The sequence below is a fragment of the Oncorhynchus clarkii genome, chromosome 24 (assembly GCF_045791955.1).
Source record: "Oncorhynchus clarkii lewisi isolate Uvic-CL-2024 chromosome 24, UVic_Ocla_1.0, whole genome shotgun sequence".
NCBI lineage: Eukaryota > Metazoa > Chordata > Actinopteri > Salmoniformes > Salmonidae > Oncorhynchus > Oncorhynchus clarkii.
Window position 1 is genome coordinate 43,184,786 of NC_092170.1, and position 12,500 is coordinate 43,197,285.

The 12,500-nt window shown below is 46.6% G+C and overlaps 1 protein-coding gene across 1 annotated transcript in view; it reads left to right on the forward strand.

Moving 5' to 3' along the window:
* The window catches only part of LOC139382941 (RAS guanyl-releasing protein 1-like), a 49,239-nt gene that overhangs the window by 9,141 nt on the left and 27,598 nt on the right, over positions 1-12,500 (forward strand). The window contains exons 2-5 of the mRNA XM_071127217.1: positions 4,168-4,340; positions 6,259-6,364; positions 7,051-7,113; positions 12,083-12,202. Coding sequence (XP_070983318.1) covers positions 4,168-4,340; positions 6,259-6,364; positions 7,051-7,113; positions 12,083-12,202 — 462 coding nt within the window. The remainder of the gene's footprint in view (positions 1-4,167; positions 4,341-6,258; positions 6,365-7,050; positions 7,114-12,082; positions 12,203-12,500) is intronic.

Consider the following 12,500-nt stretch of genomic DNA (forward strand, 5'->3'; position numbering starts at 1 on the left):
TAGGGGTGTTAACCCCGGTGTCCTTGGCTAAATTCCTAATCTGGCCCTCAAACCATCACGGTCACCTAATCATCCCCAGTTTACAATTGTCTCATTCATCCCCCTCCTCTCCTCTGTAACTATTCCCCAGGTCGTTGCTGTAAATGAGAACGTCTTCTCAGTCAACTAAACCTGGTCAAATAAAAATGTGTCGTCTGGGAACAGACTTTTGATGTACTCAAAGTAAACACATTGTAGGCTACGTTTAGCTCCCGAGTGGTGCAGCGGTCTCGGCGCAAGAGGCGTCACTACAGTCCCTGGTTCGAATCCAGGCTGTATCACAACCCGGCCGTGATTGGGAGTCCTATAGGGCGGCGCACAATTGGCCCAGTGTTGTCCCGGGGGGGTAGGCCGTCATTGTAAATAAGAATTAGTTCTTAACTGACTTGCCTGGTTATATACAGATACAAACATTAATACATATTGTAGGCTTAAGCAAGCTAACATTCAATCAATCAAATGTTTTTATGAAGGCCTTCTTAGTCACAAAGTGCTGTACAGAAACCCAGCCTAAAACCCCAAACAGCAAGCAATGCAGGTGTAGAAGCACGGTGGCTAGGAAAAACTCCCTAGAAAGGCCAAAACCTAGGAAGAAACCTAGAGAGGAACCAGGCTATGTGGGGTGGCCAGTCCTCTTCTGGCTGTGCCGGGTAGAGAGGAACCAGACTATGAGGGGTGACCAGTCCTCTTCTGGCTGTGCCGGGTGGAGATTATAACAGAACATGGCCAAGATGTTCAAATGTTCATAAATGACCAGCATGGTCAATAATAATCACAGTAGTTGTCGAGGGTGCAGCAAGTCAGCACCTCAGGGGTAAATGTCAGTTGGCTTTTCATAGCCGATCATTCAGAGTATCTCTACCGCTCCTGCTGTCTGTAGAGAGTTGAAAACAGCAGGTCTGGGACAGGTAGCACGTCCGGTGAACAGGTCAGGGTTCCATAGCCGCAGGCAGAACAGTTGAAACTGGAGCAGCAGCATGGACAGGTGGACTGGGGACAGCAAGGAGTCATCATGCCAGGTAGTCCAGAGACATGGTCCTAGGGCTCAGGTCCTCAGAGAGAGAGAGAGAGAGAGAGAGAGAGAGAGAGAGAGAGCGAGAGAGAGAGAGAGAAAAAGAGAGAGAAAAAGAGAGAGAAAAAGAGAGAGAAAAAGAGAGAAAAAGAGAGAGAGAATACTTCAATTCACACAGGACACCAGTTAAGACAGGAGAAATACTCCAGATATAACAGACTGACCCTAGCCCCACGACACAAACTATTGCAGCATAAATACTGGCTGAGAGGTCGAGACATTCCCACTACATAGGTGGCTGTTAGCTGATCATGTAGGCTAGATGAATCAGCTAGTTAGATATATCAGATGTACGTGCCTGTGTGTCAAACACACACAGATAGACATCCCATGTGGTTCCGCTTTAAACAAACTACAACTGAAAGCAACACTGTAGTCAGTGTATTCTAGACCGGAGCAGGGCAGGTGGTGTAACTGTCTAATGAGACCTGTAGCGTGTTTCATGCTAAGCTAAGACAATAACTCATTTTCTCAGTAACCCGACCAGGTAAATGGTGTGTTCAGTACGCGACATTTGTGTTCAGTACGTGACAGGTGTGTTCAGTATACGACACGTGTGTTCAGTACGTGACAGGTGTGTTCAGGACGTGACAGGTGTGTTCAATACAGGACAGGTGTGTTCAGTACGTAACAGGTGTGTCCAGTACGTAACAGGTGTGTTCAGTACGTAACAGGTGTGTTCAGTACGTAACAGGTGTGTTCAATACAGGACAGGTGTGTTCAATACAGGACAGGTGTGTTCAGTACGTGACAGGTGTGTTCAGTACGTGACAGGTGTGTTCAGTACGTAACAGGTGTGTTCAGTACGTGACAGGTGTGTTCAATACAGGACAGGTGTGTTCAGTACATAACAGGTGTGTTCAGTACGTGACAGGTGTGTTCAGTACGTGACAGGTGTGTTCAGTGCGTGACAGGTGTGTTCAATACAGGACAGGTGTGTTCAGTACGTGACAGGTGTGTTCAATACAGGACAGGTGTGTTCAGTACGTTACAGGTGTGTTCAGTACGTAACAGGTGTGTTCAGTACGTAACAGGTGGGTTCAATACAGGACAGGTGTGTTCAGTACGTGACAGGTGTGTTCAATACAGGACAGGTGTGTTCAGTACGTAACAGGTGTGTTCAGTACGTGACAGGTGTGTTCAGTACGTAACAGGTGTGTTCAGTACGTGACAGGTGTGTTCAATACAGGACAGGTGTGTTCAGTACGTAACAGGTGTGTTCAGTACGTGACAGGTGTGTTCAGTATGTAACAGGTGTGTTCAGTACACGACAGGTGTGTTCAATACAGGACAGGTGTGTTCAGTATGTTACAGGTGTGTTCAGTACGTAACAGGTGTGTTCAGTACGTGACAGGTGTGTTCAGTACGTGACAGGTGTGTTCAGGACGTAACAGGTGTGTTCAGTACGTGACAGGTGTGTTCAGTACACGACAGGTGTGTTCAATACAGGACAGGTGTGTTCAGTATGTGACAGGTGTGTCCAGTACGTAACAGGTGTGTTCAGTATGATACAGGTGTGTTCAGTACGTAACAGGTGTGTTCAGTACGTGCTAGGTGTGTTCAGTACGTGCCAGGTGTGTTCAGTACGTGAAAGGTGTGTCCAGTACATAACAGGTGTGTTCAGTACATAACAGGTGTGTCCAGTACATAACAGGTGTGTTCAGTACGTGACAGGTGTGTTCAGTACATAACAGGTGTGTCCAGTACATAACAGGTGTGTTCAGTACATAACAGGTGTGTTCAGTACGTGCCAGGTGTGTTCAGTACGTGCCAGGTGTGTTCAGTACGTGCCAGGTGTGTTCAGTACGTGCCAGGTGTGTCCAGTACATAACAGGTGTGTTCAGTACGTGACAGGTGTGTTCAGTACATAACAGGTGTGTTCAGTACATAACAGGTGTGTCCAGTACATAACAGGTCTGTTCAGTACGTGACAGGTGTGTTCAGTACGTGACAGGTGTGTTCAGTACGTGACAGGTGTGTTCAGTACGTGACAGGTGTGTTCAGTACGTGACAGGTGTGTTCAGTACACGACAGGTGTGTTCAATACAGGACAGGTGTGTTCAGTACGTGACAGGTGTGTTCAATACAGGACTGGTGTGTTCAGTACGTAACAGGTGTGTTCAGTATGTGACAGGTGTGTTCAGTACGTGACAGGTGTGTTCAGTACGATACAAGTGTGTTCAGTGCGTGACAGGTGTGTTCAGTACGTGATAGGTGTGGTCAGTACGATACAGGTGTGTTCTGTACGTGACAGGTGTGTTCAGTACGTGCCAGGTGTGTTCAGTACGTGCCAGGTGTGTTCAGTACGTGCCAGGTGTGTTCAGTACGTGCCAGGTGTGTTCAGTACGTGCCAGGTGTGTACGGCTCTGACACACCACACTGTTACACACACATGCAAACACACACACACCCACACACACACCCACACACACACACACACACACACCCACACACACACACACCCACACACGCACCCACACACACACACACACACACACACCCACACACACACACACCCACACACGCACCCACACACACACACCCACACACACACACACACACCCACACACGCACCCACACACACACACACACCCACACACACACACACCCACACACGCACCCACACACACACACCCACACACACACACACACCCACACCCACACACACCCACACCCACCACCACACTGACACACACTTACTGACCTTCACATCATCAGTGTGTATGTTTGAAACAACGGTATTGTTTTGTGTTCATGTGAGTGTGAGTGTGTGTGTGTGTTTGTGTTTGTGTGTGTGTGTGTGTGTGTGTGTGTGTGTGTGTGTATATGTGTGTGTGTGTGTGTGTGTGTGCGTGTGTGTGTGTTTAAACAACAGCATGGTTTCATAACACTAAATGATGCAGACAAACTGGGCCATGGTATGGGCCTTGTTATAGTATGTCCTCTGCAATGTGACTGTGTTACAGTGTCTCTCTCCCTTTCTCTCATTCTGTCACTCACTCCCTATCTCTCTCACCTCCCTCTCTCTGTCTCCTCATATCTTCCTGCCTCTATAGAAAGTCTCGTGTGGACAGCCCTGGAGGTGTGAGAAGCAGGAGAACGGTTCAGAGGAGGATGACCTGCCCTAGCTTCCCGGAGATCACTAGAGTGCTGCAGAACCCTGTCCCCAGTCCCCTGACCCGTTCTGCTAGCCTAGACGAGCTCATCCTGCGATGCCTGCACTGCTTCGGTGAGACAAACACAGAGAGACAGATTCAGACAGACAAAGAGAGAGGGAGAGGGAGAGAGAGAGAGAAACAGACAGAGAGAGACAGAGAGAGAGACATAGAGAGAGAGACAGAGAGAGACAGGGAGGAGAAGGGGGAGGAATTCAGGGAGGGAGAAGGATGATGGAGACAGGGAGGGAGAATGGGGAGAGAGGGAGGGAGGGAGAAAGGGAGGGAGAGAAAGGGAGGGAGAATGGGGAGAGAGGCAGGGAGGGAGAAGGGGAGGGAGACAGGGAGGGAGAAGGATGATGGAGACAGGGAGGGAGAATGGGGAGAGAGGCAGGGAGGGAGAAGGGGAGGAAGACAGGGAGGGAGAATGATGATGGAGACAGGGAGGGAGAATGGGGAGAGAGGCAGGGAGGGAGAAGGGGGAGGGAGGGAGACACGGAAGGAGGGAGACAGGGAGGGAGAAGGGGGAGGGAGGGAGACACGGAAGGAGAGAGGCAGGGAGGGAGAAGGGGGAGGGAGGGAGACACGGAAGGAGGGAGACAGGGAGGGAGGGTGGACATGTGAGACAAAGGGCACACATACAATCAAGCTTTGTTTGGAGCAAAGGTCCACACAGATTGTGCTAACTCTCTCTTTTTCTCTCTCTCTCTCTCACACACACACACACACACACACACACACACACACACACACACACACACACACACACACACACACACACACACACACACACACACACACACACACACACACACACACACACACACACACAGTAGATATTACCAAGTAGCAGTTACTGAAGTAGATACCACATATAGTGGTCTACCATTACCCAGCAACTGTAATACCTCTCTGATACATAACACACTGAAACCTCTCTCCCTGTCTCCTTCCTGTCTCCCCCCCTCTCCCCCCCCCCTTCTCTCTCCCTCCCCCCTCTCTCTCCCCCTCCCCTCTCTCTCTCCCTACCCCCTCTCCCTCCCCCTCTCTCTCCCTCCCCCCCTCTCTCTCTCCCTCCCCTTCTCTCTCCCTCCCCCTCTCTCTCTCCCTCCCCTCTCTCTCTCTCCCTCCCTCTCTCTCTCTCCCTCCCCTTCTCTCTCCCTCATCCTCTCTCTCTCTCTCTCCCCCCTCTCTCTCTGTCTCTCTCTCCCTCTCCCCTCATCCTCTCTCTCTCTCTCTCCCCCTCTCTCTCTCCCCCTCTCCCCTCTCTCTCTCTCTCTGTCCCCCCCCCCTCTCTCTCTCTCTCTGTCCCCCCCTCTCTCTCTCTCTGTCTCCCCCCCCCCTCTCTCTCTCTCTCTCTCTGTCTATAGCGCTACATAACACTGTCATAACAGTGACCATGTATCATAGGCAGTCAGTTACCTCATGATAACTTACTTTGCACTGTTACTATTTTAAGTATTAGATCTCACCATTGCACAATATTGTAAAGTGTTAACATTCAAGTCCGTTGTTACGATGCAACGGCCAAACTGTCCTGCCCATGATGTGTTCATTTTATAGAGGCACTCAACATGAGCATCTCATTTCAGAAGCACTGTGGTGCTCATGTGAATTTTATTTATTTCTCTGGCTTCAGACCTATTATCACTTAAAATGTGTTTTTTGTGTGTTTTTAATACAATGATGTTTTGATCATACCTAGACTTGATTTTGATGTCCTGTGAACTCTGTGTAAATTGTCCTCTATTATGGCTTCTGCTGTATCTTACTGCAACCCCTGACCTCTCACCCCTTATCCGTGTGTTGATTGGTTCTAACCTTTGACCTGTATGTTGATTGGTTCTAACCGGTGTGTTGATTGGTTCTAACCTTTGACCTGTGTGTTGATTGGTTCTAAACTGTGACCTGTGTGTTGATTGGTTCTAACATGTGACCTGTGTGTTGATTGGTTCTAACCTGTGACCTGTGTGTTGATTGGTTGTGTTCCAGACTCGGATGGAAAGCTTTCGCGGGGGTCTCAGCTAGTTCACATGACTCTGATGATGCACAGCTGGGTTGTTCCCTCACAGACCTTCGCCCAGAAACTCCTCGCCCTATATCCTCTACCCACGATGCATTGCTGCTTCCTGACCCCGTGGCCACATATGGGTTCAAACACTATTTAAATACGTTATCTATTCTTGATTGCGCTTGCCTGGCTTTAAGAAACTAATTGAATAGTCCTACAACTGCCAAACCAACCCATTGGTCACTCCAGGCAGGGTAAAGCAAATGCTCAAAGTATCTGAATGTTTTAGGTCTGTCTGTGTCTGAACCCAGGTCTGCCCAGGGGTTAGTGTGGTCAGTCCTGTATCTGAAAGTTTCAGGTAGTGTCTGAACCCAGGTCTGCCCAGGGGTTGGGGTGGTCAGTCCTGTCGGTGCCCTGCACCTCATAGTCCCATGTCCCATAATCCCTCTGACCAGGAAACAAACGCTGCTTTGTTTACTCCTGATGTTTCCAATACCTACGGTTTAGCCCCCCCCCCCCCCCCCTTATATAGAAATGAGTGAAGAAGCTGATTAGTGTTCTGGTGGGCTGACCGGGTGTCTATTGACTGTGTTCATTGGCACAGAGCTGTTGAGAGCTGTGATTTCAGACTCCGATGCTGCTGTCCATAACCATTGATTTAAATGTATTTGTTACGTTGGTCCATAACAGCTGATATGGTTATGTTCAGGGTACAGTTGCATCATGTTGTATAGAAGCCATCTCTTCCGGCTGCTCTTCCTTGACTGTGTAACCTATAAGGACTGTCCAGTGGAAAAGAGAGGAGTGAGACGACCGCAGGTCTGCCACCTCATCAGGTCAGTGTGATGTGTATCTGTGTGTGTGTCTGTGTGTGTGTGTGTGTATGTGTGTGTGTGTGTCTGTGTGTGTGTGTGTCTGTGTGTGTTTGTGTGTGTGTGTGTGTGTGTTTGTGTTCGTGTGTGTGTGTGTGTGTTTGTCACAAACCTATATATCCTGACCTCTACCTATATATCCTGACCTCTACCTAGATATCCTGACCTCTACCTAGATATCCTGACCTCTACCTAGATATCCTGACCTCTACCTAGATATCCTGACCTCTACCTAGATATCCTGACCTCTACCTAGATATCCTGACCTCTACCTAGATATCCTGACCTCTACCTAGATATCCTGACCTCTACCTAGATATCCTGACCTCTACCTATATTTCCCGACCTCTACCTAGATATCCTGACCTCTACCTAGATATCCTGACCTCTACCTATATATCCTGACCTCTACCTAGATATCCTGACCTCTACCTAGATATCCTGACCTCTACCTAGATATCCTGACCTCTACCTAGATATCCTGACCTCTACCTAGATATCCTGACCTCTACCTAGATATCCTGACCTCTACCTAGATATCCTGACCTCTACCTATATATCCTGACCTCTACCTAGATATCCTGACCTCTACCTAGATATCCTGACCTCTACCTAGATATCCTGACCTCTACCTAGATATCCTGACCTCTACCTAGATATCCTGACCTCTACCTAGATATCCTGACCTCTACCTAGATATCCTGACCTCTACCTAGATATCCTGAGCGGCACTTCCGGGTTGGATTTGTCTCAGGTTTTCGCCTGCAATATCAGTTGTGTTATACTCACAGACAATATTTTGACAGTTTTGGAAACTTTAGAGTGTTTTCTATCCTAATCTGACAATTATATGCATATTTTAGATTCTGGGCCTGAGAAATAGACCGTTTCCTTTGGGTACGTTTTTCATCCAAAACATCAAAATAATGCCCCCTAGTCTCAAGAGGCTAGATCTCCTGACCAGTAGCTTATAGGTCACAAGGGATCTACGTTTGGGAGGAGATCTTTTTTCTGTACAGACAATATTGTAGCGTTCTTAGCACTGCTGCTTTAACTTCTGTATATCTATATAGTGACTGCAGTGTTCACTGCATATAATTATAATTAATACTACTACTAATAATTATACAAATAGTAATTTGTATTATTCCTTGGCGCGGCAGGGTAGCCTAGTGGTTAGAGAGTTGGACTAGTAACCAAAAGGTTGCAAGTTCAAACCCCCGAGCTGACAAGGTACAAATCTGTCATTCTGCCCCTGAACAAGGCAGTTAACCCACTGTTCCTAGGCCGTCATTGAAAATAAGAATTTGTTCTTAACTGACTTGCCTAGTTAAATAAAGGTAAAATAAAAAATACAAATGTAATAAGATCTCTATGGTGTAAAGACAGCAGATCAGCAGGTTCCAGCGGTGTTTGAGGCTGTTGTGTTGTTACTATAGTAACTGTGTTCTGTCCTATAGACAGCGGATCAGCAGGTTTCAGCGGTGTTTGAGGCTATATACTGTTGTGTTGTTACTATAGTGACTGTGTTCTGTCCTATAGACAGCGGATCAGCAGGTTTCAGCGGTGTTTGAGGCTATATACTGTTGTGTTGTTACTATAGTAACTGTGTTCTGTCCTATAGACAGCAGATCAGCAGGTTCCAGCGGTGTTTGAGGCTGTTGTGTTGTTACTATAGTAACTGTGTTCTGTCTTGCAGATCAGCAGGTTCCAGCTGTGTTTGAGGCTATATACTGTTGTGTTGTTACTATAGTAACTGTGTTCTGTCCTATAGACAGCGGATCAGCAGGTTTCAGCGGTGTTTGAGGCTATATACTGTTGTGTTGTTACTATAGTAACTGTGTTCTGTCTTGCAGATCAGCAGGTTCCAGCTGTGTTTGAGGCTATATACTGTTGTGTTGTTACTATAGTAACTGTGTTCTGTCCTATAGACAGCGGATCAGCAGGTTTCAGCGGTGTTTGAGGCTATATACTGTTGTGTTGTTACTATAGTAACTGTGTTCTGTCCTATAGACAGCAGATCAGCAGGTTCCAGCGGTGTTTGAGGCTATATACTGTTGTGTTGTTACTATAGTAACTGTGTTCTGTCCTATAGACAGCAGATCAGCAGGTTCCAGCGGTGTTTGAGGCTATATACTGTTGTGTTGTTACTATAGTAACTGTGTTCTGTCCTATAGACAGCGGATCAGCAGGTTCCAGCGGTGTTTGAGGCTATATACTGTTGTGTTGTTACTATAGTAACTGTGTTCTGTCCTATAGACAGCAGATCAGCAGGTTCCAGCGGTGTTTGAGGCTATATACTGTTGTGTTGTTACTATAGTAACTGTGTTCTGTCCTATAGACAGCAGATCAGCAGGTTCCCAGCGGTGTTTGAGGCTATATACTGTTGTGTTGTTACTATAGTAACTGTGTTCTGTCCTATAGACAGCAGATCAGCAGGTTCCAGCGGTGTTTGAGGCTATATACTGTTGTGTTGTTACTATAGTAACTGTGTTCTGTCCTATAGACAGCGGATCAGCAGGTTCCAGCGGTGTTTGAGGCTATATACTGTTGTGTTGTTACTATAGTAACTGTGTTCTGTCCTATAGACAGCAGATCAGCAGGTTCCAGCGGTGTTTGAGGCTATATACTGTTGTGTTGTTACTATAGTAACTGTGTTCTGTCCTATAGACAGCAGATCAGCAGGTTCCAGCGGTGTTTGAGGCTATATACTGTTGTGTTGTTACTATAGTAACTGTGTTCTGTCCTATAGACAGCAGATCAGCAGGTTCCAGCGGTGTTTGAGGCTATATACTGTTGTGTTGTTACTATAGTAACTGTGTTCTGTCCTATAGACAGTGGATCAGCAGGTTCCAGCGGTGTTTGAGGCTATATACTGTTGTGTTGTTACTATAGTAACTGTGTTCTGTCCTATAGACAGCAGATCAGCAGGTTCCAGCGGTGTTTGAGGCTATATACTGTTGTGTTGTTACTATAGTAACTGTGTTCTGTCCTATAGACAGCAGATCAGCAGGTTCCCAGCGGTGTTTGAGGCTATATACTGTTGTGTTGTTACTATAGTAACTGTGTTCTGTCCTATAGACAGCGGATCAGCAGGTTTCAGCGGTGTTTGAGGCTATATACTGTTGTGTTGTTACTATAGTAACTGTGTTCTGTCCTATAGACAGCAGATCAGCAGGTTCCAGCGGTGTTTGAGGCTATATACTGTTGTGTTGTTACTATAGTAACTGTGTTCTGTCCTATAGACAGCAGATCAGCAGGTTCCAGCGGTGTTTGAGGCTATATACTGTTGTGTTGTTACTATAGTAACTGTGTTCTGTCTTGCAGATCAGCAGGTTCCAGCGGTGTTTGAGGCTATATACTGTTGTGTTGTTACTATAGTAACTGTGTTCTGTCCTATAGACAGCGGATCAGCAGGTTCCAGCGGTGTTTGAGGCTATATACTGTTGTGTTGTTACTATAGTAACTGTGTTCTGTCCTATAGACAGCAGATCAGCAGGTTCCCAGCGCTGTTTGAGGCTATATACTGTTGTTACTATAGTAACTGTGTTCTGTCCTATAGACAGCGGATCAGCAGGTTCCAGCGGTGTTTGAGGCTATATACTGTTGTGTTGTTACTATAGTAACTGTGTTCTGTCCTATAGACAGCAGATCAGCAGGTTCCAGCGGTGTTTGAGGCTATATACTGTTGTGTTGTTACTATAGTAACTGTGTTCTGTCCTATAGACAGCGGATCAGCAGGTTCCAGCGGTGTTTGAGGCTATATACTGTTGTGTTGTTACTATAGTAACTGTGTTCTGTCCTATAGACAGCAGATCAGCAGGTTCCAGTGGTGTTTGAGGCTATATACTGATGTGTTGTTACTATAGTAACGGTGTTCTGTCCTATAGACAGCAGATCAGCAGGTTCCAGCGGTGTTTGAGGCTATATACTGTTGTGTTGTTACTATAGTAACTGTGTTCTGTCCTATAGACAGCGGATCAGCAGGTTCCCAGCGGTGTTTGAGGCTATATACTGTTGTGTTGTTACTATAGTAACTGTGTTCTGTCCTGCAGATCAGCAGGTTCCAGCTGTGTTTGAGGCTATATACTGTTGTGTTGTTACTATAGTAACTGTGTTCTGTCCTATAGACAGCGGATCAGCAGGTTCCCAGCGGTGTTTGAGGCTATATACTGTTGTGTTGTTACTATAGTAACTGTGTTCTGTCCTATAGACAGCAGGTTCCCAGCGGTGTTTGAGGCTATATACTGTTGTGTTGTTACTATAGTAACTGTGTTCTGTCCTATAGACAGCAGATCAGCAGGTTCCAGTGGTGTTTGAGGCTATATACTGATGTGTTGTTACTATAGTAACGGTGTTCTGTCCTATAGACAGCAGATCAGCAGGTTCCAGCGGTGTTTGAGGCTATATACTGTTGTGTTGTTACTATAGTAACTGTGTTCTGTCCTATAGACAGCGGATCAGCAGGTTCCCAGCGGTGTTTGAGGCTATATACTGTTGTGTTGTTACTATAGTAACTGTGTTCTGTCCTGCAGATCAGCAGGTTCCAGCTGTGTTTGAGGCTATATACTGTTGTGTTGTTACTATAGTAACTGTGTTCTGTCCTATAGACAGCGGATCAGCAGGTTCCCAGCGGTGTTTGAGGCTATATACTGTTGTGTTGTTACTATAGTAACTGTGTTCTGTCCTATAGACAGCAGGTTCCCAGCGGTGTTTGAGGCTATATACTGTTGTGTTGTTACTATAGTAACTGTGTTCTGTCCTATAGACAGCGGATCAGCAGGTTCCAGCGGTGTTTGAGGCTATTTACTGTTGTGTTGTTACTATAGTAACTGTGTTCTGTCCTATAGACAGTGGATCAGCAGGTTCCCAGCGGTGTTTGAGGCTATATACTGTTGTGTTGTTACTATAGTAACTGTGTTCTGTCCTATAGACAGTGGATCAGCAGGTTCCCAGCGGTGTTTGAGGCTGACCCTCAACTAGAACAGATGATGGGAGAATTGTGGACCCTGGCCAGGTCTGAGACACAGGACATCATAGACACATCCTACCTGTGAGTCACACTGTGTGTGTGCGTGTGTGTGTGACTGAATGGGTGTGCTGTAGGTGTGTATTAGCTCCAGCCCGTTGTGCAGGCCTGTCACCACACCAGGAGACCAGGTGACAAGTAGAGTAGGTGACACAGATCTTAGTCTCTCCTAACAGCTGTCTGTCAAAGGCCTCTATCACTGGTAACAGAGTCTACTGGTACAAAGAGCTCTATCACTGGTAACAGAGTCTACTGGTACAAAGAGCTCTATCACTGGTAACAGAGTCTACTGGTACAAAGAGCTCTATCACTGGTAACAGAG